General features: G+C 47.6%; 3 protein-coding genes across 3 annotated transcripts in view; 2 read left to right on the plus strand and 1 right to left on the minus strand.

Moving 5' to 3' along the window:
- LOC130489492 (tetraspanin-4-like) overlaps window positions 1-27,805 on the plus strand; it is a 130,394-nt gene that overhangs the window by 29,605 nt on the left and 72,984 nt on the right. The window lies entirely within an intron of this gene.
- Window positions 7,876-14,895, plus strand: LOC130489494 (ferritin light chain, oocyte isoform-like). The gene is made up of 4 exons (XM_056863234.1): window positions 7,876-7,985; window positions 12,364-12,510; window positions 13,610-13,735; window positions 14,713-14,895. Exons 1-4 carry the CDS (start codon window positions 7,884-7,886, stop codon window positions 14,869-14,871), a joined length of 534 nt encoding a protein of 177 aa, XP_056719212.1. The 5' UTR covers window positions 7,876-7,883; the 3' UTR covers window positions 14,872-14,895.
- GYS1 (glycogen synthase 1) overlaps window positions 18,185-27,805 on the minus strand; it is a 29,973-nt gene continuing 20,352 nt past the window's right edge. The window contains exons 8-16 of the mRNA XM_056863218.1: window positions 27,313-27,419; window positions 26,184-26,243; window positions 25,892-25,970; window positions 24,608-24,721; window positions 22,717-22,843; window positions 22,433-22,528; window positions 21,523-21,686; window positions 19,387-19,467; window positions 18,185-18,566 (exon numbers count right to left, since the gene is read on the minus strand). Coding sequence (XP_056719196.1) covers window positions 18,258-18,566; window positions 19,387-19,467; window positions 21,523-21,686; window positions 22,433-22,528; window positions 22,717-22,843; window positions 24,608-24,721; window positions 25,892-25,970; window positions 26,184-26,243; window positions 27,313-27,419 — 1,137 coding nt within the window. The 3' untranslated portion in view covers window positions 18,185-18,257. The remainder of the gene's footprint in view (window positions 18,567-19,386; window positions 19,468-21,522; window positions 21,687-22,432; window positions 22,529-22,716; window positions 22,844-24,607; window positions 24,722-25,891; window positions 25,971-26,183; window positions 26,244-27,312; window positions 27,420-27,805) is intronic.

A 27,805-nucleotide genomic window follows, 5' to 3' on the forward strand; every position in this document is an offset into this window, starting at 1 on the left:
ATGAACACTTCCTGTTTTGCAGATGAAGCCATTTAGTCTGCAACAAGTGGGCTTTTACACCATACCCCTGAAACATAACTTCCTGTTCCTCCTCTGCCTTTTATTTTTATATTAGACAACTAACTGAACAAGAACTGGGGAAGTTAAAAACTTGCATACTACAGTTCTAGTGTTTCACTTGGTCTGCATTAAACTATTGCATCATGGCTGCCTTTGGGGTTCCCCCCACTCTTAATGTCAATATGACCGGCTGCAATTTTGAATTGTTTTTAAAGTACTGGGTCGGTTCCTTATTTGCCGTTCCAGTAATTTTCCACTGCAAAGGTCTCTTTCCTCCTGTTCTGGCCATCTAATGGGAGTCGATACCCATTCTAAAGGAACTTGATAATGTTATCTCTTGCTGATGCTTGACCGGATGTTCAACATCTGGGCAAAAAAACTTGAGTTGTTGCTGTTTGAGATATGGAGTCTTCCCCCTTCCCAAGCTGTGTGTATTTGGGCAATAGTTTGTTGTACCCACCCTAAAAGAAACTGCAACTGGATTTTAGAAGAACAAATTACCTTCACTGTACTTTTCTCCATTATCACAGCAGAGTGAACATTTAGGCAGGGGATGAACTGCCTTGCTTCTTGTAGAGAAAGAAGGGATACCTACTTCCAAAAATTAAAAAGCCTCCACCCTTGGCTGTGTGAGAGAGATAACAGCTCAGAGACTTTAAACCAACAACATGAAAGCAAGTTGGCTTTCCCTTGAATGTTCACCAACTTTTGGCATTCAGCTGCTATAGCCCAAAAACTTCCTTTGGGTTAAGATTTAGAGCATCAAAAGCCTGATTCTTGTGTGTATCAATACAGATGGCAGGTGTTTCCAGGTGTTTGAAGGTGGCTCTGCCCCCAATCCCCTACAAAGTCAGGGCTCCAATTTAAATAGCCAATGGGGATTGCACCGGGGGTGTACAATCCTGTAGTCAAGACCAGCTTCACATACATCCCATGCACAACCGGACCCCAACAATGGAAGTAATCCTGGGGAGAAGCTGTCTGGAATGATGGGATGACAGAAGTATTGGGAGGGGCCAGGGGTTCAAATCTCTGTGCGGATATACTCTTTTTCTTAAAATGGGCCTCTCTCTGTTTTTTCCATAATTGCTTTAAACCCATGGATCTGTAGTGACTTGTTTAACCCTTACTCCAATGCCATTCGGCAGGATTTTCTTCATAATGATTGGGCTGAGATTTGTGCCTAAGAGAGCCTATTTTCAAATTAATATAAGCCCCCCCGCAAAAAAGTCCCACCCAAAGAACTGTACAGTACATATGGATAAGAGTTTATTATTAATGGAAAAAATGATTAAGCCATGAGAACAGATGCCCTGTGAAACAAGGTTTATGTGCTGGGAGTTTTCCAGTACTGACCCCCTCCACCTCCAAAGAAGCCTAAAGGGACCTTGATGGAAACTTATAAACTTATACTGTGTACTGGGAAATAATTCTTCCCTTTTGTACTAGAAGGTAGCCACTGAGTTAATTGAATGGGCAGAGGGTTCAGGACTGCCACAAAACTCAACATTAGTATATGTTCTTCGTTTATACAAGGTATGAAAGTGATCTCTGGTGCAGAGGGCTTTAACAAAGGAGGACACAGCTGTGAGCTGCAGGGATTAATGGAATCTCCATGAATAGAGGTACTATAGCTTAAATACCATGATGTTGTAGTGAGGATAAAACGAAGAAGTAGGAAGCTGCATATGTGGCCCTGAGGTCCTTCAAGGACATGGGATATTGTATTTGGACAGTATTTTACTTGTGATCCATCCTTCTCTTAGGGAAGAATAGTTTGTACCTTTGGAAGCCTCAGCTCTGACAGGCAGAAACCTTTCTTTGTTTTCCTTCCATCTTGGCCTGGAAAAGAGAATATGAACTCAAAGACATTTTTATTGTATTTTCTCAGAGAACTCTCTTCAATAAAATAAGAGATCTCAGTCAATATTCCCTGAACTTCTCCTACAGCTTGTGCTATTACAAGAGGTTTACTGAACTCAGTAAACACATAGTTTTAAGTAACCTTTGAGCTGGTTAAACTGAGCTGCGCCTATGAATGGTTAATTCATGTGGATATAACCCCCCAATATACCAATAGGATAGGCTCTCTTCCCATATTCCATAAAACTGGGAACCATTCACCTCACAACACCTACAGAATTGACATTTCTTACGTTGCCCCAGAAATCCTTTCCCAAAGACCTTGTCTCTGAGTCCTTCACAAGAAGATATGATGGCGGAGGCTAATCTGGTGAACTGGATTTGTTTCCCCACTCCTACACATGAAGCCTGCTGGGTAACCTTGCACTAATCACAGCTCTCTCAGCCCCACCTACCTCACAGGGTGTCTGTTGGGAGGAGGGGAAGGGAAGATGATTGTAAGCCGGTTTGATCCTTCCTTAAGTGGTAGAGAAAGTCGGCATATAAAAACCAACTCTTCTTCTTCTTCTAGGCCAGTCTTAGCAAATGTTAATTAGGAGGAATTGAGTGACAGTCTGGATGTTAATTCAAAAAATGGGACCTTCTGCATGGGACGACCCCCTTCTTTTGCTTTAACAGAATGAGGGGTACCCACTGGCCCAGTGGAAAATGTTCTCTCCCCTTAATAGAAACTCAGTGTGCAGAAATGGGCAGGTGAAGCTTTTCAGGGCACAGAGGTGAATAATATCACCTGGCAACTAACATCCTATTAAGCCTTTCTTAAAGGGACAGGGCATTTTCCTCTGGCCCACTGGGCAACCCTAACTGGCCCAGAGAAACACGTCCTATCCCATTGACAGAGGCATAATGTGTGGAAATGGGCAGGTGTAGCTTTTTATCCTCCAGAATCTATTTTTTTTCTCACGCTGAGCAGCTGAGCACAAGCTGTATTTATCAGCATCACCAATGTAAGCTTATGTTTATTATTGGTGTCCTGCTTTTGCCCTGATTTGGATACCCCAGATTAGTCTGATGAAGCTAAACAGGGTCAGCCCTGGTTAGTACTTGGATGGGAGACCACCAAAGAAGTCCAGGGTCTCTGTTCGTCTCTTGCCTTGAAAACCTTACAAGGTTGCCATAAGTTGGCTGTGATTTGAGGGCACTTTTCACCCAGTTGTACCTGCTTTTGCTAGAATTTACGTTCCCAATGCCTCTTGTAACCCTCTGGAGTTGGTTGTGATGAAAGTGAATGCAGATCTAATAGGAATGCATAATCCTTTCTCTCGTCAGAGGCCTTGGGAGTCTTGGCTTCTAGCCTTTCCTTTTCCTCAGGCAACTAGGTCTATGTGTTAATCTTGCCACTTCCCACTGTCATGCGCCCCTGCCCCTCCACACATGATGCTGACCTGGTAGAAAATCTGCATGACTCACACCCCTTGAGACAAACAGATAGGGAGGCAAGAGATGGACAAGCCATAGAAACTCCCAGCTCTCCTACTTCCTGTCCTGACTCAGCTTTGTCCTGCTGAGAGCACCCATCTGGTTTGTAGCTCCTGTCGGCCTTCCACGTCAACTTCTGGAAGAATTGGCCGAGCATGATTGACACCAGAGTCCAAATGACTGGGGGAGCAATGCTAAGTAACTTCTACTACTCAGAAGTAAATCCCACGTATTCCATGGGGCTTATTCCTAGTAAAGTAATGTTAGGGTTGCAACCAAAGTTACACAGAGGGTCAGATTTTGGAAGAAGCAGTTAGAACTGGATCTGCAAGGCAGCCGTGAAAACAGGAAGTGAAAATTCTTGTCCTCTGAGGTCAGATTGGAGAAGTTGGGGCAGGGTCTTTGGGGAACCATTTCAGTGTTTGAGAAGAAAAGATGAGGAGCAGGTTAAGGTTTTGTGGGTTGGTTTTTTTTTGCCAGTTCCTAAAGTGACCGAAGGAAGGAAGCCAACATGGTATAGCCTGATCTCGTCAGATCTTGGAAACTAAGCAGGGTCGGCCCTGGTTAGTACTTGGATGGGAGACCACCAAGGATATACCAGGGTTGCTATGCAGAGGAAGGTAATGGCAAACCACCTCTGTTAGTCTCTTGCCTTGAAAACCCCATAAGGGATTGCCATAAATTGGCTGCTGCTTAAAGGCACTTTACACACAGAGAGACACAAACACACACAGGGTGACTTAATGTATGCTTTGGAGAACCCCCTTGTGATTTCTGTGTGAATTCTAGGTGTATTCTTACCCCTACCCCCACACACACACACATGGGGACCGACAGCCTTTGAATTGTGTTGGTCCCAGTACCTGCCTAGTCTGCCTGCAGTATTGGGCCGGCCTTAATAAGCAAACCTAAAGGATCCCAGATTTGCTTACCATGCTTTGGTTTGCAGCTAGTTACCAACCACTTGGTACTGACACTTCTGTACTGAACCAGAGGAATGCAACGTAAGCCCAATGCCAGAATATGTGAAAAGGGGTTGCTGAGCTAACAAAGTCGGACAGCTTACACATTCCTGCACTGAATTGGTGCACTACACCGCCACAGTGAAGTATGCAAAGCTAAAGTCAGGCTCTTGCCAAACAGGACAGCACATGCCAACTGCAACCCAAAGAAAAGACAGAAAGTTTTCCTTGAACCCAGAGAGGAAAAACTGCACAACACTTAAGAAGGAAAAGTATTGGCTTTTGGCTACAATCTTGCCCATGCTTACTTAGAAATTTGTTCAGTTAATGGCTGGGTTAACAGAAAAGCAGCATTGTGTAGCAGTTAATGTCAGCTGGGAGAGGGCCCAGGAAACAGGGGTCAAGTCCTTATTCTCTCTCAAAACTCCCTGGATGAACTGGGCCTAGCAGCCCTAGAACCGATGTGAAGAGAACTTCCTGGAAGAACAGCAGGATAAAAAAAATAATGTAATATAAACATCAGAAAAAGATATTTAGTATTAGGCTGTACAGAACGTTTCTGCCCTTGTTTTCCAAACCCAAAGAAACGTTTGAGAGAGGCATCTTTTCCCTGCAGAGATCCTGTTTTCCATTTAAAAGAAATTGCATCTTAAGACTCTATGAAATTGACAGGACGTCTTTATGCTGGTACTGAAATGGCTTCTGTGTATAGGATGATTTGAACACACATGAACACGTATGTGTTCAAATCATTTTCCAAGCATGTTTGGCAAGTGCATTATCTTTTAAAAAAAAGTTTTTATTGTGTTTTAAGGAATACAGAAGGGAAGGGGGGAAAGGCAAGTGAATGATCAATAGCCCCAATGCCTGTAATTTCCCCCTTGATTTTTTAAGTAATCGGTTATTTGAATCCCTGCTTTCTGGCTGTGTCGATTTCCCACCCTTGCTTAAACAGTTCTTTCCCCCTCCCAAATCATCCCCAGTGTTTTACATTTACAGAATCGCCCTCTTGAAAAAAACATGAAAAATTTGCCCTTCTAGTTTAGCTCTGTAGCAACAGCTACAGTTTAGCAACCAGAAGCTCTGAAAAACAGGCCATTTATTCATGGGAGGTTTTGCCTTGGATTTGCTGCTCCGTAGAGGCACATTTCCCCCGTCCAAATGATCGAAACTCTGCATGGGGGCTTATTTTTGAGTTTTGAGAACTCACATGGGGAAAATGTGCATCTGCAGAGCGGCAAAAACCTTCCGTGCACAAATGGTCAGGGAGTCTTCTTGACCCCAAAACACAAGCTTTTTCTCTTTCCCCGTTCACTGCGTTGCTGAAAAATGTTTCTAACAAGTGGGATCGGAGGGGGGGAATCAGTCGACGGAACAGCCTCAAGGCCTCTTACGGTAGTACAATAACAAAGGGGGGGGGAGGGGCCGAAGGGAAAGGAAGAGACGCTGATCCCCTCCTAGGTTTTTTTTTGCTGAGTCATCCTGACATTTCTTTTGCGGCAAGCAGTGCAAAAAAGGGGACGCTTTCGCTGAGTCACATAATTGAGGGAAAGAACGGAGAAAGGGGGAATTACTTTTTACCCCAGTCAGTTCTTTGTAATTACCACTCCTGCATAGACTAGTAGGAATCGTGCCGCTTTCCCCCATACCTCAGGTTGCCAACTGCCTGGAGGAAAAAAACAACAACCCAATTCTTCACCCAATGTGTAGTTCAACTGTGGAACTCCCTGCCCCAGGATGTGGTGATGGCTGCCAACTTGGAAGGCTGTAAGTGGGGAGTGGGCACGTTCAAGGAGGAGAGGGCTATTCATGGCTACTAGTAAACATGGATGCTAGTCATGATGCATAGCTATTCTCTCCAGGATCAGAGGAGCAGGCCTATTACATTAGGTGCTGTGGAACACAGGCAGGACGGAGCTGCTGCAGTGGTCTTGCTTGTGGGCTTCCTAGAGGCCCCTGGTTGACCACTGTGAACAGACTGCTGGACATTGGTCTGATCCAGCAAGGCTTTTCTTATGTTCTTATAACAAAGGCTTGATAGCAATGTATTGACCAGATTACGTCATTTTCCTCCACGCCACGAAAAGCTTCAGCTGCCCATTTCCTCACATTAATCCTCTATTAAAGGGGGCAGGATATTTTTCTCCAGGCCTGTCAGCAACCCTGGGATCTCTAAACTCCTAGGCCACTTATGCATGGGAGGTTTTGCCTTGGATTTGCCACTCTCGAGATGGGGGATTATTGCTGAGTTTGGAGAATCCGGATAGGGAAAATGTCCATCTCGAGAGTGGCAAATCCAAGGCAAGACCTCCCATGCATAAATGGCACTAGTTCTGTTACCGGGGCTATCTGTCGGGGTGTGTTTTTGTTTCGGGTATGTGTGTGTGTTAAGTGCCCTCAAGTCGCTTCCGACTCATGGCGACCCGATGAATGAAAGTCCTCCAAAATGCTCTATCTTTAACAGCCTTGCTCAGATCTTGCAAATTGAAGGCTGTGGCTTCCTTGATTGAGTCCATCCATCTCTTGTTGGGTCTTCCTCTTTTCCTGCTGCCCTCCACTTTTCCTAGCATGACTGTCTTTTCCATTGACGTCTTGTCGTCTCATGACGTGGCCAAAATACGACAGCCTCAGTTCAGAAAATGGCAAGAGCCCAGTAGCACCTTAAAGACTAACAAAAATATTTTCTGGTAGGGTATGAGCTTTCGGGAGCCACCGCTCACTTCTTCAGATACAGCTAGAATGCGCATTCTAGCTGTATCTGAAGAAGTGAGCTGTGGCTCACGAAAGCTCATCGCCTGCCAGAAAATATTTTTGTTAGTCTTTAAAGCGCTACTGGACCCTTGCCCTTTTCTACTACTGCAGGCAGACTAACACGGCTACCCACTGTGAATTAGCCTTAGTTGAGTCATTTTAGCTGCTAGGGTCAGTTCAAGCTTGATTTGATCTACAACCCACTGATTTGTTTTTTTTGGCCGTCCACGGGATCCGCAACCCTCTCCTCCAACACCCCATTTCAAAGGAATCGATTTTCTTCCTATCCGCTTTCTGCACTGTCCAGCTTTCCCACCCATACATAGTAATAGAGAAGACGATGGCATGAATTAACTTGATCTTGGTGGCCAGCGACACATCCTTACACTCCAAAACCTTCCCAAGCTCCTTCGTGGCTGCCCTGCCCAGTCTCAATCCCAGTCCCAAACGAGCACCACGCCCGCCTTCTCAAGCCCTCCCCTTCGGCCCCAGGCGTCCGAGCTCTCAGCGGCCTCCCCCCCCCCCGCCCCACTTTGCAAGGCGAGGAGGCGGCTCGCCTCCCCTGCGCTTGCGCTGCGCGGCGGGAGGCTCCGGGAAGAGCCGCCGGGCGGGCTATAAAAGCCCCTGCCCGGGGGTTTTCCATCCCCAGCCCGACTGCCCCTTTGGCTCGCGTCCTGCCTGCTCTTGCTTCAACAGTGCTTGAACGGAGCAGGGTCGCGGCCGCCCCCCACCTCCCGCTCCTCCGCCGGTGCAGCCTCCGCGCGCGCCATGAGCTCCCAGGTGCGCCAGAACTACCACGCCGAGAGCGAAGCCGGCGCCAACCGCCTGGTCAACCAGCTCCTGCACGCCAGCTACACCTACTTGTCCTTGGTGAGGATCTGCTGGGTGGTCTCCGCTCGGCGGTGGGGTGGGGGGGGGCAAATATGTGTGCGGGTGGCCGTTGATGCGTGGGAGGCTTTCGCCTGGGATTTGCCACTCTTTCAATGCGCGTTTCCCCCATCCAGATTCTCCAAACTCCACGATGGCCATTTATGCGTGGGAGGCTTTCGCCTGGGATTTGCCACTCTTTCAATGCGCGTTTTCCCCATCCAAATACTCAAAACTCGACAATGGCCTTTTATGCATGCAAGGTTTTGCCTGGGATTTGCCACTCTTTCAATGCGCGTTTCCCCCATCCAGATTCTCCAAACTCCACGATGGCCGTTTATGCATGGGAGGTTTTGCCTGAGATCTGCCACTATTTAAATGCACGTTTTCCCCATCCAAATATTTAAAACTCCACAATGGCCATTTATGCATGCAAGGTTTTGCCTGGGATTTGCCACTCTTTAAATGCACGTTTCCCCCATCCAGATTCTCCAAACTCCACAATAGCCATGTATGCGTGGGAGGTTTTGCCTGGGATTTGCCACTCTTTAAATGCACGTTTCCCCCATCCAGATTCTCCAAACTCGACAATGGCCATTTATGCATGGAAGGTTTTGCCTGGGATTTGCCACTCTTTAAATGCGCGTTTCCCCCATCCAGATTCTCCAAACTCGACAATGGCCATTTATGCATGGAAGGTTTTGCCTGGGATTTGCCACTCTTTAAATGCGCGTTTCCCCCATCCAGATTCTCCAAACTCGACAATGGCCATTTATGCATGGGAGGTTTTGCCTGGGATTTGCCACTCTTTAAATGCGCGTTTTCCCCATCCACATTCTCCAAACTCGACAATGGCCATTTATGCATGGGAGGTTTTGCCTGGGATTTGCCACTCTTTCAATGCACGTTTCCCCCATCCAGATTCTCCAAACTCGACAATGGCCATTTATGCGTGGGAGGTTTTGCCTGGGATTTGCCACTCTTTAAATGCACATTTCCCCCATCCTGATTCTCAAAACTCCACAATAAGCCGCCAGCAAGAGTTTTGAGAATTTGGATGGGGAAACTGCGCATCTAGACAGAGTTAAATCCAAGGCAAAACCGTGCGTAAGTGAAGTCGCTTCCGACTCATGGCGACCCTATGAATCAAAGTCCTCCAAAATGTCCTATCTTTGACAGCCTTGCTCAGGTCTTGCAAATAAAGGGCTGTGCCTTTATTTTTATTTTTTAAGAATAAGATTTATTTAATAATTAAAAAAAAATAAAGCAGTGAAAGAGGACAAGGGAAGACCATCCATCTCTGGTGACATAAAACAGATAAATGGGAAACTCTTGGAAAAAATAAGCAAATACTATTGTCACATACATGTTAAAAAGAAAATCCGGTATTTTGAATTCATGGAGTACAAATAACATTTTTTCAAAATTAAAATGTGTAATGATATTTGATTGGGGGGGGACTAAGGTTGATGATACCCTAATAAATAACAACCTAAAATAGAAATCAGTGATTTGAACCAGTCCCACCGCATTGAAGAAGTAGGTCAGAATTCAGGTAAAATTTTCCTAGCATGATTGCCTTTTCCAGTGACTCTTGTCTTCTCATAAGGTGACCAAAATACGATAGCCTCAGTTTAGTCATTTTAACTTCTAGGATCAGTTCAGGCTTGATTTAATCTATAACCCACTAATTTGTTTTTTTGGCAGTCCAGGGTATCGGTAACACTCTCCTCCAACACCACATTTCAAAGGAGTCATCTTTCTTCTAGGACAGCCCTTATCTGCTGTGTGATGGATCCACAGTTGGTTATATCTTTTCTCAAGGCCTTGACTGCCTTCCTGGAGTGTGTAACTCTGCGCTTGGTGTAGGTTCCGCCTGGGGGTGTGTACGTGTGGTTGTAGCTAAAACGGGCCAGTTTCAGCTCCTCGGTCCTAAGCCGGAGGAGTCCAGCTTCCTTCCTATATCCTATGAGAAGGGCATTCTTGAAAAACCTAGCAGTTCTGCAGCCTTACACGGTTCTCTTACATTCTGATTTATTAGTGATAGTAAGTGCTGTTTAAAACTCCTTCCACCTTTTGTTATCTAGCCTAAATTTGCCTAGTATGTTGGGGGGGGGGCATGACCACGTGGGCCCTGCACAGCCCCACCCACCTGGGTGTTGCTGGTTCCCGCAAGAAAGCTGCCTTTGTTTAGCAGTCGCTCTCTTAGAAACCTTCTTGTGCTTATTTTGTTGCCTTGGGGAGATTTTTACAAGCTTGCTGTGAGAGTTGGCAACCTAGTAAGCTCAGCAACTCAGCCTTTTTTGGGGGGGCGGAGGGTGTGAGGGGCTGTGGCTCAGTTTGTAGAGCATCCTCTTGGCATGCAGGAGGTCCCAGGTTCAATCCCCGGCAACTCCAATTAAAGGGACTAGGTAGGTAGGTGATGTGAAAGACCTCCGCCTGAGACCCTGGAGAGCTGCTGCTGGTCTGAGTAAACAATATTGACTTGGATGGGCCAAGGGTCTGATTGGGTATAAGGCAGCTTCATGTGTTCATGTGGCATGCAGTATCTTTAGGGAGGGGCTGTGGCTCAGTGGTAGAGCATCTGTTCAGCATGCAGACGGTCCCAGGTTCAATCCCCGGGATCTCCAGTTAAAGGGACTAGGTGAGTAGGTGATGCGAAAGACCTTTGTCTGAGACCCCGGAGAACCGCTACCAGTCTTGAGTAGACAATACTGACTTCGATGGACCAAGGGTCTGATTCAGTATAAGGCAGCTACATGTATGTGCGGGAGTTAAATCTTAGCCATATCCCCAGGTCTGGTTACTACACTGCAGTGGAGTTACAATTTGCCATATCTAGTACACAGTGGGCCCCATTAGGGGTGTGTCAATTGTGCCTTCCTCCCAAAAGGGTTGTGAGTGGTGTGAATTTCCTTGCCCTTTAGCAATCCCTGGCTGCTGCTTCTGTGCCTCCATTTCATGGCATCCCAGTGATTATTTACTATGGCACCTGATGTCTGCCCGTCAGTCTCCTCCTATGCTTCGTAAATAGTAGATAACAAACCTGACCTCTTTTGCTTCTTTGTCATGGGGGTCTGTGCCTCCTACATCCGCCAGCGTGCCCCGCAACTTTGTTGACCAGTGGCAAAGTTCACCTGTTGCTGAAATCTGCCTAAGCTTGTGAAAACATAGTGCTAAGATAGGAAGTTAATCATTAAAGCATGTTCCCTCTGCCTTGATTTGGTGTTCAGCTTTACCTAGTCTTTCTGTCTGGGAATCACATGCTTTAAGATTAGGAGGCTATCTTGAAGGGACTGGGGGGAATGGAGCCTTGGGGCCAGCCCGTGCTAGGATGGCAGTCAGTTGTCTTAGCCTCCCCCCCCATCCTATCTCTTGTCTTTTTTTCTCTTCCCCGTCTTTCCATCTTCATCTGGTGCTGGGGACAGCAATTGTTAATCTCTAAATGGGACCCACTCGTGTTTTTTAATAGAGCCAGCGTGGTGTAGTGGTTAAGAGCGGTGGTTTGGAGCTGTGGACTCTAATATGGGGGACCAGGTTTGATTCCCCACTCCTCCACATGAGCGGCGGAGGCTAATCTGGTGAACCAGGTTGGTTTCCCCACTCCTCCACATGAAGCCAGCTGGGTGACCTTGGGCTAGTCACACTCTCTCAGCCCCACCTACCTCACAGGGTGTCTGTTGTGGGGAGGGAAGGTGATTGTAAGCCAGTTTGAGTCTCCCTTAAGTGGTAGAGAAAGTCGGCATATTAAAACCAACTCTTCTTCTTAATTGGTTTCTTGAGACTAATCGGTACCTGTTCAAAGTGTAATTTGTATGCTATGTTTCTGGAAGATACATGGTTTTTAGGGGATGCTGAGACCACCACGTTCAGTTTGAGAAACACCGCAGTAAATGTAGCAGGCCAAAACCAGAGGGTTTAGTACTCACCAATGGTGAAAGTAAGTGGGTGCAGGGCAGTATGGAGCATGGGTGAGGAAATGGCCAAAGTGTGGTACCTTCAATCTTTAGCATCCCCCCCCCTCGGTTATGATCCCAGTAAGAAAGGTAAGTTACTTTCACCCCCTGCTATTCACACAGGTTTGTAGTAGCATACCTGGATTAAATAATGGAATGCTATATTCTTTTATCTCCAGGCAAGATGCTCTGGTATAATTACCAGTTTAAAAGTACATTGTTTTGCTGCCAGCAGGCTTAGTTTCACAAATGAGAACCTATAGTTCTTCACTGTGTAGTTGTGTTTTTTTAATGAGGTAATGTTGTCTCCTAAAATCTGTTAAAACCTAGAGGAAGAAACCCTGAGCTTCCTTGGCAAACGGGATTGCTTTAAAGAAACTCTCAAAAATCAGCAACAAACCTTCCCCTTTGTCTCTTTCTGCCAGGGTTATTATTTCACCCGGGACGATGTGGCGCTGTCCAAGTTTGCGTCCTTTTTCCAGCACGTGTCTGAGGAGAAACACGAACAAGCTGAGAAACTCTTGACCTTCCAAAACCGTCGTGGAGGGAGAGCTGTTCTGCTGGATGTCAAAGTGAGCAGGGGGTATCTCTTGGGTGGGTGTTGCAGGCCCACTGAGAAATGCGGGTGGGGGGACCTGGCTGGTTGCAGAAGAGGGCTTGGAGCAGGGGTTTCTGACCAAAGGCAGAAGGCTCAAAGCTGGGAAAAGCTGAAGAACCTGGAAAATCACTAAAGGGCTTGCGAGAAGTGGAATCTACAAGACAGTGGGTCTCCCACACCTGGAGACAGGTATAGCGCCAAACCAGCATGGTGTAGTGGTTAAGAATGGTGGACTGTAATCTGGTGAACCGGGTTGGTTTCCCCGCTCCTACACATGAAGCCAGCTGGGTGACCTTGGGCTATTCACAGTTCTCTTAGAGCTCTCTCAGCCTCACCTACCTCACAAGGTGTCTGTTGTAGGGAGGGGAAGGGAAGGAGATTGTAAGCTGGTTTGGTTCTCATTTAAAAGGTAGAGAACATTGGCATATGAAAACCAACTTCTTCTATGTCCCAGGGTGTGTGTAGTTTTTAGGTATGATTCTGCAGTCCTGTTGAAGTGAAGTAGGTTAGGTCAGTGCTGCAGGGGCTGTGGCTCAGTGGTAGAGCATCTGCTTGGCATGTAGAAGGTCCCAGGTTCAATCCCTGGCATCTCCAGTTAAAGGGAGGTAAAAGGTAAAGGTAGTCCCCTATGCAAGCACCGGGTCATTCCTGACCCATGGGGTGACGTCACATCCCGACGTTTACTAGGCAGACTGTTGACGGGGTGGTTTTCCAGTGCCTTACCCAGTCATCTTCCCTTTACCCCGAGCAAACTGGGTACCTAGGCAGGTAGGTGATGTGGAAGACCCCTGCCTGAGACCCTGGAGAGCCGCTGCCGGTCTGAGTAGACAATACTGACTTTGATGGACCAAGGGTCTGATAACAGTATTAGGCAGCTTCATGTGTGTTCATCCCCTGGGAACCCAGTGTGAGCCACTAAGTTTCATGAGGCAAGAAAGAGGCAGGAAATGTAAAAATCTCGTTTGTGGGACTGTCTGGGTAGATGGGGCATGGCTCAATATCTTGCTGGCTGCACTGTTACACCAGCCGGTGTGGGGCCTTTCTTACGCTCTCTTGCTGTTGCTCAATGCCAGAAACCAGAACAGGATGAATGGGGGAACGGAGCCTCTGCCATGGCCTTTGCCCTTCAGCTGGAGAAGAGCGTGAACCAGGCCCTGCTGGATTTGCACAAGCTTGCTTCTCGCCATGTGGATCCTCACGTAAGTTATAAAACTGTCGGTCTGGGTTGTGGGACCTCTTCCAGAGAGCCAGCGTGGTATAGTGGTTAAGAGCGGTGGACTCTAATCTGGTGAACCGGGTGGGTTTCCCTATTCCTACGCATGAAGCCAGCTGGGTGACCTTGGGCTAGTCACAGTTCTCTCAGAACTCTCTCAGTCCCACCTACCTCACAAGATGTCTGTTGTGGGGAGAGGAAGGGAAGGTGATTGTGAGTCTGTTTGAGACTCCTTAAAGGTAGAGAAAATCAGGTTATAAAATCCAACTCTTCTTCTTCCATGACTGCCTGAGACAACCCCTCCTTCCCCTATCACTCTTAAATGTTTATGGTTAAAAGAAAAACCAAGTTTGAGTCTGAATCCTGTAAAGCTAGTAAATTTACATAAGAAAGGCCCTGCTGGATCAGACCAAGGCCCATCAAGTCCAGCAGTCTGTTCACACAGTGGCCAACCAGGTGCCTCTAGGAAGCCCCCAAACAAGACAACTGCAGCAGCACCATCCTGCCTGTGTTCCAAAGCACCTAACATAATAGGAATGCTCCTCTGGTCCTGGAGAGAAAAGGTAAGCATCATGACTAGTATCCATTTTGACTAGTAGCCATGGATAGCCCCATCCTCCATGAACATGTTCACTCCCCTCTTAAAGCCTTCCAAGTTGGCAGCCATCACCACATCCTGGAGTTCCACAATTCAACTACATGTTGTGTGAAGGGATAAATTTTGAGGCAGGGTTTACATGTATGGAATCCAAAGGGCTAGGAGCTTGCCTCCAAGGAAAAGTAGAGCTGGTTGGGTCGCTGACCGTCGTGGCCAGATACCCATTTTCTAGATTTGTGCTGTGTAGTCGTGGAAGGCGCTTTCAACGGTGACGAAGGGCCCTGTGAGTCAAGTACAAAGGCCTCTTCATGTCACTCGCTCCTGGGTTCTGCCGCCAATGTTCTCTTCTGCCTGTTCCCTTCCAGTTGTGTGACTTCCTGGAGACGCACTACCTCGACGAGGAGGTGAAGCTGATCAAGAAGCTGGGAGATCACGTGACCAACCTGAAGCGCGTGCGTGCCAGCGAGGATGGCCTGGGCGAGTACCTCTTTGATCGCCTCACCTTGGGCGAGTCCAGCGACTGAGCGGCGGTGCGCTGGCTCCCCCCAGTGTCCTCCGGCCCACTTGTCCAGCTGTGTTGGTCTGATTTGTTGTGCGTTCAAGTTTGAAAAAAACAAAATGAAGCTGGCTGTTCAATAAATGAGGCATGCCTCTGAACCCTGCACATCTGGGGGCAGAGTGCGTAACTGGCATTAAATAAAACTTGGCATTAAGCACTACATGGGTCTGTGTTTGTGTGCATGCATGCGAACTGGGATAATTTTTGCATAGCATTTTGCATGAAGTCATTTGGTCTCCATTGGTTCGTTAGCTGATGCGGCTGCTAAAAATGAGTTCTGCTAATGGTGATAGAAAGCGCTGTTGAGTTGTAGCCAACTTGAAGAGTTGTCGCCAACATCATTTTATAGACCTCTCTCATGTCTCCCCTTAGCCGCCTTCTTTCCAAGCTAAACAGCCCTAAGCGTTTTAACCACTCGTCATAGCCCCATGGCGCAGAGTGGTAAGCTGCAGTACTGCAGTCCAAGCTCTGCTCACAACCTGAGTTCGATCCCGACAGAAGTCAGTTTCAGGTAGCCGGCTCCAGGTTGACCCATCCTTCCCAGGTCGGAAAAAAAAGCTTGCTGGGGGTAAAGGAAAGATGACCGGGGAAGGCACTGGCAAATCACCCCGTAAACATAGTCTGCCTAGTGAACATCAGGATGTGACATCACCCTATGGGTCAGGAATGACCTGGTGCTTGCACAGGAAACCTTTACCTTTAGAAGGCAATGGTGCTTATATAAGCTTGTAGGGGATGTATATTGAGCAAAGCTTGGAGCTTTCTCAAGAGGGTCTTCTGTTGGAGAAACAGCCACTTGAAGTGGACAATGGTTGGATCCACATGCTTGCCCTGTTGAAATCAGTGCAATTCTATAATACTGGGGTTCTTTTCACCTTTGACACAAAACAGTAGAATTAGGCTAAAAACAAAGGACCAGTCATCCGGCAAGTCTTAGAACGTAAGAAAGGCCATGTTGGATCAGATCAAGGCCCATCAGTCTCTTCCTTCACACAGTGGCCAACCAGGGGCCTCTAGGAAGCCCCCAAACAAGATGACCGCAGCAGCACTATCCTGTCCGTGTTTCACAGCACCTAATATATTGGGCATGCTCCTCTGATCCTGGAGAGAATAAGTATGCATCATGACTAGTACCCGTTTTAACTAGTAGCCATGAATAGCCCTCTCTTCCATGAAAATGTCCACTCCCCTCATAAAGCCTTCCAAGTTAGCAGCCATCACCACATCCTGGGGCAGGGAGTTCCACTATTTAACGATACTTTGTGTGAAGAAATACTTCCCTTTTATCAGTTTTGACTCTCTCACCCTCCAGCTTCAGCAGATGACACCACGTTCTGGTATGACAGCGGGAGAAAAGCTGCTCCCTGTCCACTCTCCAAACCATGCATAATTTTATAGGCCTCTATCATCTCTCCCCTTAACCTTTCCAAGCTAAACAGCCCTAAGTGGTTTATCTGCTCCTCGTAGGGCAGTTGCTCGAGTCACCTGATCATTTTGGTTGCTCTTTTCTGCACCACCTCAAGCTTCGCAATATTTTTAACAGCAAACAGGCATTTGAACAAAGACATCCCTAGCAGCTGCCCTTTCCTATTAAAGGATCAGCTAAAAGGCTTGTTCCTATTGCTTTCTAAACCCCATGGTCAAGCTACTACATATCATTATTTTTGCATTTGTACCTTACTTTGTAAAGAGCTGCATCGATATAGCAAAATTTTAAACTAAAGCAACCACCTTCTCCCCCACCCAATAATTTCTCTGCAGAAAAGACCCCCCCTCCGCAGAAGTTTATAGAACTATTGCTCTGACGCTCAAGTTTTCCAAAGCAAAATTTAATCTTAAATAATTTTGAGATTTGTCTCACAAGCAGCTTTTTTGTTCATTTGATTTTTTTTTTTCACACAGTATTTTTGGTGGGGAGACAAAAATCTCGAGCATTTTTAAAAAACAAGTCTATGGGGGGAAAGGAGGGGAACGAAACAGGGGAAAAAAAGGTAGTGACAGTCACAGAACCTTACAGCAAGGAGATCCCTTAACAAAATGAGGTCAAAGGAGGTATGTGGTTCGTAATCCAAGCACAGGTGCTTAGCCAGTCCAAAGAGCAAGCAACATAAACAGCAGATAGCCTCGGACACGGGGAGGGGGGGGAACGGCGTTCTCTCGGTACCAAACTTGGCAGCAGATTTGGGGGCAAGGTACGAAGGCCCCATGTCGGGACCAGTTGTCTTTCTTGTGCTGGACACGAGACATAAGCCCTCACAACCTTCATGGGTTCTCGCTGCCTCTTTGCTCTACCTAGAACCCTGCCCTCTACAATCTTACAGCGGTCTTTCTACAGCCTCCCCTCCAGGGGCCAGTAAAGTCCTCCTGAACATTACGCTGTGGCCGACGTCCTAAGACAGCCCTAGCCGGGAAAGGCCCTTCTCTCCCATTTATTTACCCGGCGCGGTCAGAAAAAGTCACACACCCCTGACAAGCGCTTGGTCTAAACTGTTAGAGGCCAAGAATTGGCTCCACGCCCATGTCTGGATATTTTTTCAGGGCCGCTATTGCAGAGTGGGGCGGCTACTTTCTGGGAAACTATGGCCATTCCAAAATCCCCACCCTGCAAGACGAGTCACGGAGGCGCTCCAGAGAGCCCTCTGCGTTCAGAGGGCTTTAAGAAGTGGCCAGCTTCTACCCCAACCCAGAGGTTTTCTAGGATATCGAGGCATTCTAGAACTCTGTTGCTCCAGAGGCGGCTGTGAAGGGCTCAAGCGGCACGTCCAGCAATTCAGCACTATAAAAGGATAGCTTAGGGTTTGGAATCCCTCGTGATTATCAGAGAAAGCCCCGTTGCTAAGCCTTCCTAAAAAGCCCGGGTCCTCCCCACATCAGTGGTATTTGGGACATTACAAAATAGCCCAGGCCTATCCCATCATTAGTGCAAACCACCTGGAATATCACTCCTGGGGAAGGCTTTCCGAATCTTTTCCTGCCGCGTTTCTACGCCGCAGGGTTCTAAAATGGCTTCTTCCAAATAAGGTGAGCGGCGCATGGGAATTTGCAGTGCGCCGCCTCGTATTTAAGATCAAGCTTCCCAAAGCCAAGCAAGCCAAGGGCAACGTCCCGTCCAGGGCTGCAGTGTGGGTGTATCCTCCCCGCCCCTGCCCAACCAGAACAAACAGCTTTACAGACCAACACGGGAACATGACAACCCCCAGCCCCGCCTTGGCTCTGGAATGAGCTAGAACCGACATCCTAGAACTGTTTCAGAATCCAGCGCCAGAGAGCAGCTGACCTATCGAGGGCGGGGGGGGACGCATGGCAGAGGAGCAGACGTGGGAGGTTGTGTCGGCAGGGCTAGAAAGGGGGTTAATTCTTCTCCTCGATGAGGGAGTTGGTGGGGCTGCTGGGGTCACTGGGGCTGCTGGGAAGGGTGGGGGTGCTGGCGTTGGAGGAGGTGCTGGCTTCGCTGGAGCCCTTCTTTGAGCGTTTCCGCCACTCGGGGACAGAGCCCATCAGCGCCGCGGACTTGATGTTCTGCTTGTCCTTCTCCGCCTCTTCGTCCTCGTCGTACCGCTCATCGTCTTCCTCGGTCTCGCTGTGGTGGGGGCTGGAGTGGCGGGAGATGGAGGGCGAGGGCGGCACCGAGGCTGGGCGCGGGTAGCGGAAGCCCTGGGCCTGCAAAGCACGAGGGGGGGGGGGAAGACACAGCTGCATGAAAAGCAAAACGAAAAAGGAGAATAGACAGCGACCGAACTGTCGCCGCTTTCTAGCGATGTCATTCCTTCCTGCGAGGAATGAAGGGCAACATAAACGCATCCCTCTGTTTTAGAAGAAGGAGAGTTGGTTTTTATATGCTGACTTTCTCTACCACTTAAGGGAGACACAAACCGGCTTACAATCACCTTCCCCTCCCCACAACAGACACCCTGTGAGGTAGATGGAGCTGAGAGAGCTCAAACAGAGCCGTAACTTGCCCAAGGTCACCCAGCTGGCTTCGTGTGTAGGAGTGGGGGAAACAAATCCAGTTCACCAGATTAGCATCCGCCGTTCATGCAGAGGAGCCAGGAATCGAACCCGGTTCTCCAGATCAGAGTCCACTGCTCTTAACCACTACACCACGCTGTCTCTCTCTACTCTCACAACAGCCCTGTGAGGTAGAATAGGTTGAGACAGCGTGGCTGGGCTGAGGTGAGCATCATGATTGTGTTGGATTATGAACCCTGCATTGTTAACAGTCGGAGACGACCCCCTCAACTTACTGCCGTTTGTCTTTGGAAATTGGGAGCCCAGAGGGACTCTGAACAGGGCTAGAGTTTATCTAGCCTAATCCATCTAGCTTTGTATTTTCTGTCTTGACGGAAAATGGCTCACATTTGAGAGTCTACCCTGGCTCTGTCATTGAGCAACAGTCTCCTGAGTCAAGTCTGGGCTGGGCGACTGCCATATAAAAGGTCCGCCTCCCCTCCCTTCTTCCCTCCAGTGGCATTTCACTTACAGCTGTTGGTTCATGTGGCTCATAGGTGAAATTGTCAGGGAATGCCTTCGCTAGCGCCATATGCCGGGCGTACATGTAATACTGCAAAAGGAAACAAAAAGTGGGGGTAAACAGACATTTGAGTCTTATTTGAGCCTTATTATATCCATGTGCTATTCACCTTCTCATTGGAGTCAACACAGCATTTCTTACAACCTTCTCCTGCATGGTTGGCCCTTCAAACCCCCCTCAAGTTAGCCTATACAGGCACACCTTAGAATCATAGAGTTGGAAGGGACCACCAGGGTCATCTAGTCCAAACCCCTGCACAATACAGGAGATTCACAACTACCTCCCCCCCGCACCCCCAGTGACCCCTACGCCAAACTTTTTGACCCTGGTGGTCCCTTCCAACTCTGATTCTATGATTCTATGCCCAGAAGATGACCAAGGTGCCCTCCCTCTCATCATCTGCTTACGGGCATCGAATTAGCATTGTTTTATTGCGCTTCATTGTATCGTGCCAAGACAGCATTTCTTATAACTGCAGAGATTGCCTTTTCCAGCAAGTCTATCGGCATCATTTTCCCAATAGCATGTGTTCACTTTGTGTCTCTTTTGGTAATTCTCGCAATATTTCAAACTTTTTAATTTGGTAATTCTTGCATCAAAATTTGGTAATTCTTGCAATATTTCAAACTTTTAAATTATTATCACAGTCCATTTTTTTAGACATAATGCTATTGCACACTTAATAGACTGCAGTATGGTAGAAACACAACTTTTACATGCACTGGGAAACCAAAACATTTGTGTGAACTCTCTTTATTGCAAACCTGCAATATCTCCGAGGTATGTTTTCCCCCCTCTCCAGAGACCTGCTTGGGGCAGCTCACAACTGAAACACAACAGGACATAAAACTATCCAGGACATAAAGATAGCAGAAAACAAACTTTGAGCAGCCTAAAATTATTTTTTTAATAGACTTAAGGCTAGAAGTAGATTTGAGGAACACTGAATCAGTCTGAAGCGGGAGAACCCAGATGCAAGTTTACCTCTTTAGCAAGAACCAAGTTATAGAAGCACCAATAAGGAAAATGCCACCATCCTCATTAGCTCAATGCCTGAAGTGAAATGTCCTGGGTGTGTCCTTTCCCATGACCTGTGTGTTTTCAACGTTAGTTATGCATGATTCTGTGGTGAGGGGAAAAGCACGTTGCACATGCTCAGAGGTTCTCTCTGCGACAGCCTGAATAGGGTGCCCTGTACAAAATAGCACTCCTGTCCTTTCCCCACTTTCTCTCCGCTTCCATCAAGGGCAGAAGAAGAACATGAGATATAATCAACCACACTGCTTCCTCTCCCAGAGGCAAATGTATACTCTCCTGGGAAATCGAGTGGTGAATGACCCATTCAAAATCACTCTATCAAAACACATACAGAAATTAGCGAGACAGACTCCAGCGTCATTAATATGGGCATCTTTGGGCTGTCTTATACCAGAAAATTTTTTAGGCGATGCTTCGTCAGTGTCAAATCCTAACACTCTCGCAAGCTCAAGGTCATTCTTACCTACCCTAGCATTAAAATCACCCGCAGTTTAAAAAAATAAATGGAGGGAAATCCCAGCTCTGGTTCCTCAAGGTATATAGTGAGCGGGCTCCAATAACCCACTAGCTCCTTCTGATTATAACTAGGCGGAATAGTGAGCTGGTTCCAACAACCCCCTAGCTCCCTCTGATTAGAACTAGGCGGAATATATTCAATGATTATAATTAAGACTAAATTCAAACAACTCAGTAAAAATGCTTGGGCGATGTTATCATGAGTCTGTTGGGCTGTGATTTTGAATTTGGTCTGAAGGCAGAAAAGAAGTCTTTATCTTTATTTTATTTATTACGGTCCTCGGACCAGACATAAAATGTTTGACCCCAGAAGAGAAGTCAAAAACATGGTATGCTTAAAAAAGTGCAGTGGGTGGGGAGAGAACTAAAGTGGACTTTTGGACTGGGAGCCTTCTGGTGGTAAATAAATGAACTGCAGGAAGCAGAAGGCAAGAGGTCTACAAAATACTTCGGCAGAGCTATGAAAAGGATTGCTATGGGGAGAGGAAGGGGGAAGAAACACATCTCCCTCCTATGGCCTGGGGAACTCACCCTGCCCAGGTACTTCCAGTCCAAGAGGTCAGAGAGGCGCTCAGTGCGGTTGCGCTGGATGATGCGCTGCCGCCGAGTCTGCTGGCAGAAGCTGTAGAGGAACGAAGTCAGCTGTGTGCACGACTCGTCCAAGGCCCGGAAACGTCGGTCCATGATGTAGATACCTAGCAGAACCAGGGAGGAGGAGGAGAAGAAGAAGAAGAAGAGTTGGCTTTCATATGCCGACTTTCTCTATCTTTGAAGGAGAATCAAACCAGCTCACAATCACCTTCCCCTTCCTCTCCCCACAACAGACATCTTGTGAGGTAGGTGGGTTGCCAGCTCTGGGTTGGGAATTACCTGGAGACTTTGGGGGTGGAGCCTGAAGAGGGTGGGATTTGGAGAGGGGAGGGACTTCAATGCCATAGAGTCCAATGGCCAAAGCAGCCATTTTCTCCAGGGGAACTGATCCCTATCGCCTGGAGATCAGTTGTAATAGCGGGAAATCTCCAGCCACCACCTGGAGGTTGGCAACTCTACAGGTGGGGCTGAGAGAGTTCAGAGAGAACTGTGACTAGCCCAAGGTCACCCAGCAGACTTCATGTGTAGGAGTGGAGAAACCAATCCAGTTCACCAGATTACAGTCTGCTGCTCATGTGGAGGAGTGGGGAATCAAACCCGGCTCTCTAGATTAGAGTCCACCCGGCTCTCCAGATTAGAGTCCACTCTTAACCACTACACCACACTGGACATTTAAAGGAGGGTCCATAGCTCAGCAGCAGAGCCCATGCTTAGCAGGTGGAAAGTCCTAGGGTCAAGCCATGGCGTATCCATGTTTAGAGGCATGGTGCATATCTCAATACCCATTGCTGGGTTAGATCTTGCACCACCTTCCCCGCCAAAGTACCAGTTCCCCCCTCCCAATACCAACCGTAAGCTGATGGGTCTGCTATGTGTTCCTCCATGAAGCAGCCAAAGCCAGAGAGGTTGGTGGAGATGCTGGGGATGCCCATAACGGTGCATTCGGCTGAAAAGAGGCACACAGATCATGTGAAGAGGGGCAGGTTAAGGTCAACAATACCCCCACATATTTTTCTGTTTCTGTTAGCAATTTTTGAACACAGAACTTTCGAACACAGAACTGGAGTCCACTTGGGGCATAACGAGGATTTAGAATGACCCCCCACCTACCCCCATTCCCAGAAACAAACCTACCTGGTGTGTAGCCCCACGGCTCATAGTAAGAAGGAAACACCCCCAGGTGACAACCTCTAACAAACTCCTCGTAGTCGACAGGTAGAAGGGGGCTGGTGGAAGACAAGAATTCAGGATGGAAGATGACCTGAGAAGGAGCAAGAGGGAAAGACCGCCAGTGGACAAATGGTCAGCAATTTGTAGTCCCATGCCTGCAGGCAGGACGGTCCTTACACAGAAACCCTGCTTTGAATAAAAGACATTGTCTGCTTGTATTTAAGAACATACAAGCATACCTCAGGGATACTGCGGATTTGGTTCCATAATATCGCTATAAAGCGATTCACATGAATTTGTGAAGTCTATGAAGTTTGCAATAAGCATTATGTCTTAATAAACAATGTACTGCAATAATAATGAAAAAGTTTGATGTATTGCAAGAATGACCAAAATAGGGCACAGAGACACGAAGGGAGCACATGCTGTCAGAAAAATAGCACCGATAAGACTTGCTCGAAAATGCAATATCTTCGAGGCGCAATAAAGCAAGGTATGCCTGTATTTACTCCACTTTTCCTATTCATTCCAGGCAATTTAGAGCAAAGGCATACAAAGATCATAAACAATACAATAGAGAGCCCTCACCCACTACTGTGGGATAATATCATCACCACGACCTATGGCAGCATCAGCCAATTCCCTGAATGATCTCTCTGGATTGCTGCAGAATCTCGGGGCTCCTGCCTTTCAGGCCGTTCCTCATTCCAGAGGCTAATAGCTTTAAAGCTACTCAGGGTCAAAGGACAGAATGTTCCTCCAGGCAAGAGGGGGAAAAATACATTTCCCAACATGTGGAAAACAAGCTTGTCAGGGCGAATAATTTTACCTCCACTAGCATTAAAAAAAATTAATATCCTGCTTTTCTTGTCAATGGCGACTCAAGGCAGTTTAGAACATCGTTCTCCCTTCCCTCCTCCATTTCGTCACAGCAACTACCCTGTGAGGTAGGTAAGGCCGAGAGACTGAGAGGCCCAAGGTCACCCAGCAGGGTGGGGATTCGAACCCAGGTCTCCCAGGGTCCTTCTCTAACACTCTATCCGCTGCACCATACTGGCTTCTCCCTGAACTATTTTTGTTACGTGCAACGAAACAAACCTCCAGTTTTTCTCAGTAAATGTAGGAATCTAAATCATAGCACCCTCCTGTTCAGCTATGTCCCCTTCTCTGAATAACATCCTATATTAAACTTAGCAACCTTCAGGGCCTGGCTCCTCTGGTATTCTTTACCAGCACATATGCCAACCCCTGGATCCTTCCTGTACTCAGATTTAAATTGCCTTCCCGTCTAAGACAGCGTGGCATATTGGTTAAGAGTGGCAGACTCTAATCTGGAGAACTGGGTTCGATTCCCCACTCCTCCACATGCAGCCTGCTGGATGACCTTGGGCTAGTCACAGTTCTTTCAGAACTCTCTCAGCCCCACCTACCTCACAAGGTGTCTGTTGTGGGGGGAGGGAAGGCAACTGTTAGCCGCTTTGAGACTCCTTAAAAGGTAGAGGAAAGCAGTGTATAAAACCCAACTCCTCTTCTCCATCCTGGATCTATGAGACCCCAGCCCTGGCTCATTGCATGAGAGGCCAGCCCAAGTATCCTGCTGCTGTAGGGTTGCCAGGTACCTCTTCACCACTAGCGGGAGGTTCTTGGGGTGGAGCATGAGGAGGGCGGGGTTTGGGGATGGACTTCAATGCCATAGAGTCCAATGGCCAAAGCGGCCATTTTCTCCAGGCAAACTGATCTCTATCGGCCGGAGATCAGTTGTAATAGCAAGGGGTCTCCAGCTAGTAGCTGGAGGTTGGCGACCCTACGTTGCTGTCTCACAGTGGTAAACGTCACCATCCTTCAAGTCACTCACCTTCACGCGGTCGGAGCTGCTGTTAAAGAGGCCGATGCGCCGGATGGTGTTGAGGATGGGGTCGGTGGAGTCATCCAACATGTTGTGAGTGCAGATTGGGGGGAAAGACTGGCGCTAAGTGGGAAGGAACAGCAACAAGCGTTAATAGCCATCATCGAGGCAAAAGAAATAGAAGACGGCAAGTTTGTAGTCCTCATGATTACCCAGGAAAAGTGTAGGGCCATTGACCATGTTTTCCTCCATCGTTATCTGTACCACATCTTTATTTGCAAAGAGACTGTGGATATCTCTTAACTTATTCTTCTCAATTACAGAGTTTGCATTTCCTGGTCTGGTCACACAGCAACAAGATTTTTTGGGTGTATCAACTTTCGAGAATCTTATCGTCTTATCTCTGACAAAGGGAGATTTGACTCCACAAATCTTGCACCCCAAAAATCTTGTTGGTCTCTAAGGTGCTACTGGACTCGAATCTAACACTTCTATTGCAGACCAACACGGCTACCCTTCCAAAATTTGTCTGGTAACAGAGGGTGGAATTTGGGGAACGTGCGGAATACACAAAGCTGCACAGGAACAAACCTGACCACTTTAGTTTTTTTAACACTTCCCATTTCTTGCGTGATTCTTTGTATAACCACAGTCTTATGGTATCCATGTTTGTTCTCCTCTTGGACCCAGTTGTTTGTGAGGTAACTCCAGCCTGGGTTTACTTCAGACTCGGGGTGGGGGCTTGCATGATTGAGAGCACCTCTGTACAATAATTTCCCCTGCAAAGACAAACCAGCATGCCAGGGAGAATGGGTTTAGCCTCCCCTTCTCCCAAATAGGCTAGCTTCTTACGTGAAGGAATTTATATGTACAAATGCACATATATATTTGTATTAAGAAGCATTTGTTGATTTGAGCCCAAACCTGCAGTCTGAAGTGGTAGAGGCCAGACACAAATTGACTACCTCAGTGAGAACTACGCCATAGAAACCAAGAGGCATCCTGGCTTCCTGGCTCTCTACCCAGTTGTTCTCTCATTGAATTCAGGAATCTTGATCAGAACATTATTTTCCTCAGAATACCATATACCTGATATTGGGTTTTTTGCCCAAATAGATTCTCAGGTGAGATTCCCAGCCCACTTCTTTACTGAAGGCTCCATTTCATGCCATTCGGCTCCCGAAACATCCAGAATTCATCTCCCAGAATCCTCTGCTCCAACGCACTTGGCTACTTTTTCTTCCATGAGTTCTATCCTGCCCCCCCCCCAATAATTGCCTCCCACCTTGATACCTGGGTGGCAAAAATGGCTCTCTTCATCATGGTGAAATCTTCCTTGTCCAGCATTTTGTTCATGTCCGGAAGATTCCCTCTGAGGTAAAAGAGGAGGAAGAGTGTAACGGTGACGACGGGGTGGTAGGGTAAGGCTCTCTCTCACTTCCCGACGTATTCAGTCGATTAAAGAATCAAGAAAGGTACCCAAGATGGGTGAGATGGACAGAGAGGACCCCACCCACCAAAGCCATGGCAATCCAGCCCACCATGCCCCAGGGGCTCAGCCACTTCTCCATGGGGGACCACTTACACAAGGAGGGATTCATAGAGTTTCTTGCCAAACTTCTCCTTCACGGCGTTGGCTGTATCCCTAAACAGGAAATAGAGGAGGCGGGGAGATGAGGATGGATTAAACCATGGACTTGGACTCCTGGGTCCTTTTGAAGTAGGAACGAGGGCTAATAACCAAGTACTGAAGGAAATCCGGGTTTGGGGCCCTGAGGAAGCACGGCGTAATAGACTGCAATAGAGGTGAAGGAGCGTTCTCCGGGGAGGGAACAAAGTTATAGCAGGGAACGGAATCGGGCTACAGCCAGTCTTCCTCTAGGTGAGGCTGCCGTGTTTCCAGGCAGGGCTTTCAAAGAAATAATGCTTTAAAAAAATCAGGGATTTTAGTTATGGTGAAAGAAACTACTAGAACTTTTCCACCAAGCCCAAGTAGCTATGTGTGCGTTAGTGTCTCTGAATTACTACCAACATACAATCCTAAATCAAGACAGTCATTTTCAAGTTCAGAAGCTTTGAACGAGCCCCATTCCTAAATAAGTTCCCCTAAACTGCCTCATAATGTTTTAATGAGAGCCAGTGTGGTGTAGTGGTTAAGAGCAGGAGACTCAAATCTGGAGAACCGGGTTGGTTTCCCCACTCCTCCACATGAAGCCTGCTGTGGTGACCTTGGGCTAGTCACAGTTCTCTCAGAACTCTCTCGGCCCCATCTACCTCACAAGGTGCTTATTGTGGGGAGAGGAAGGGAAGGTGATTGTAAGCCGGTTTAAGACTCCATAAGGAAGAGAAAATTGGGGTATATAAACCAACTTCTCCTTCTCCCCCCTCCCTTTAAGGACAATGTTATGTTCACAATCCTAATTAGGGTTGCCAATCTCCACGTACTAGCTGGCCATCTCCTGCTATTACAACTGATCTCCAGCCGATAGAGATCAGTTCCCCTGAAGAAAATGGCCACGTGGGCAACTGGACTCTGTGGCATTGAAGTCCCTCCCATCCTCAAACCATGCCCGCCTCAGGCTCCGCCCCAAAAGCCTCCCGCCGGTGGCAAAGAGGGACCTGGCAACCCTAGTCCTAGTAGTTAAAGGGGAAGATTCCCGCCAGGGCTGGTTTGGGTGAATCCAGATTCTTGGGCCTCCTTGAGATGAACTCACCAGAGCTGCTTGCGGACTGCTTGGCCTTTCAGAGTCTCTACGTTGAAGTTATTGGTCCGGGCTGGCATGATGAAAAAGGCTACCACTGTGGTCTGGCTGCCGTTCACCTACAAGAAGTGGAGCCAGGAAAAAAACAAAACCCCAAAACAAGTGTGTTAGCCATGGCCTGTCCCTCCCATTCTGGATATTTGCCACCCCAACCCCTTACTGAATATGTTCCAGCAGCAGTCTGCAAAAATCGTAGAATCATAGAGTTGGAAGGGACCACCAGGGTCATCTAGTCCAACCCCCTGCACAATGCAGGAAATTCACAACAACCTCCCCGCCACACACCCAGTGACCCCCTACTCCATGCCCAGAAGATGGCCAAGGTGCCCTCCCTCTCATGAACTGCCTAAGGTCATAGAATCAGCATTGCTGACAGATGGCCATCGAGCCTCTGCTTAAAACCTCCAGGGAAGGAGAGCTCACCGCCTCCCGAGGAAGCCTGTTC

This window comes from Euleptes europaea, chromosome 18 (genome assembly GCF_029931775.1).
Source record: "Euleptes europaea isolate rEulEur1 chromosome 18, rEulEur1.hap1, whole genome shotgun sequence".
Taxonomy (NCBI): Eukaryota; Metazoa; Chordata; class Lepidosauria; order Squamata; family Sphaerodactylidae; genus Euleptes; species Euleptes europaea.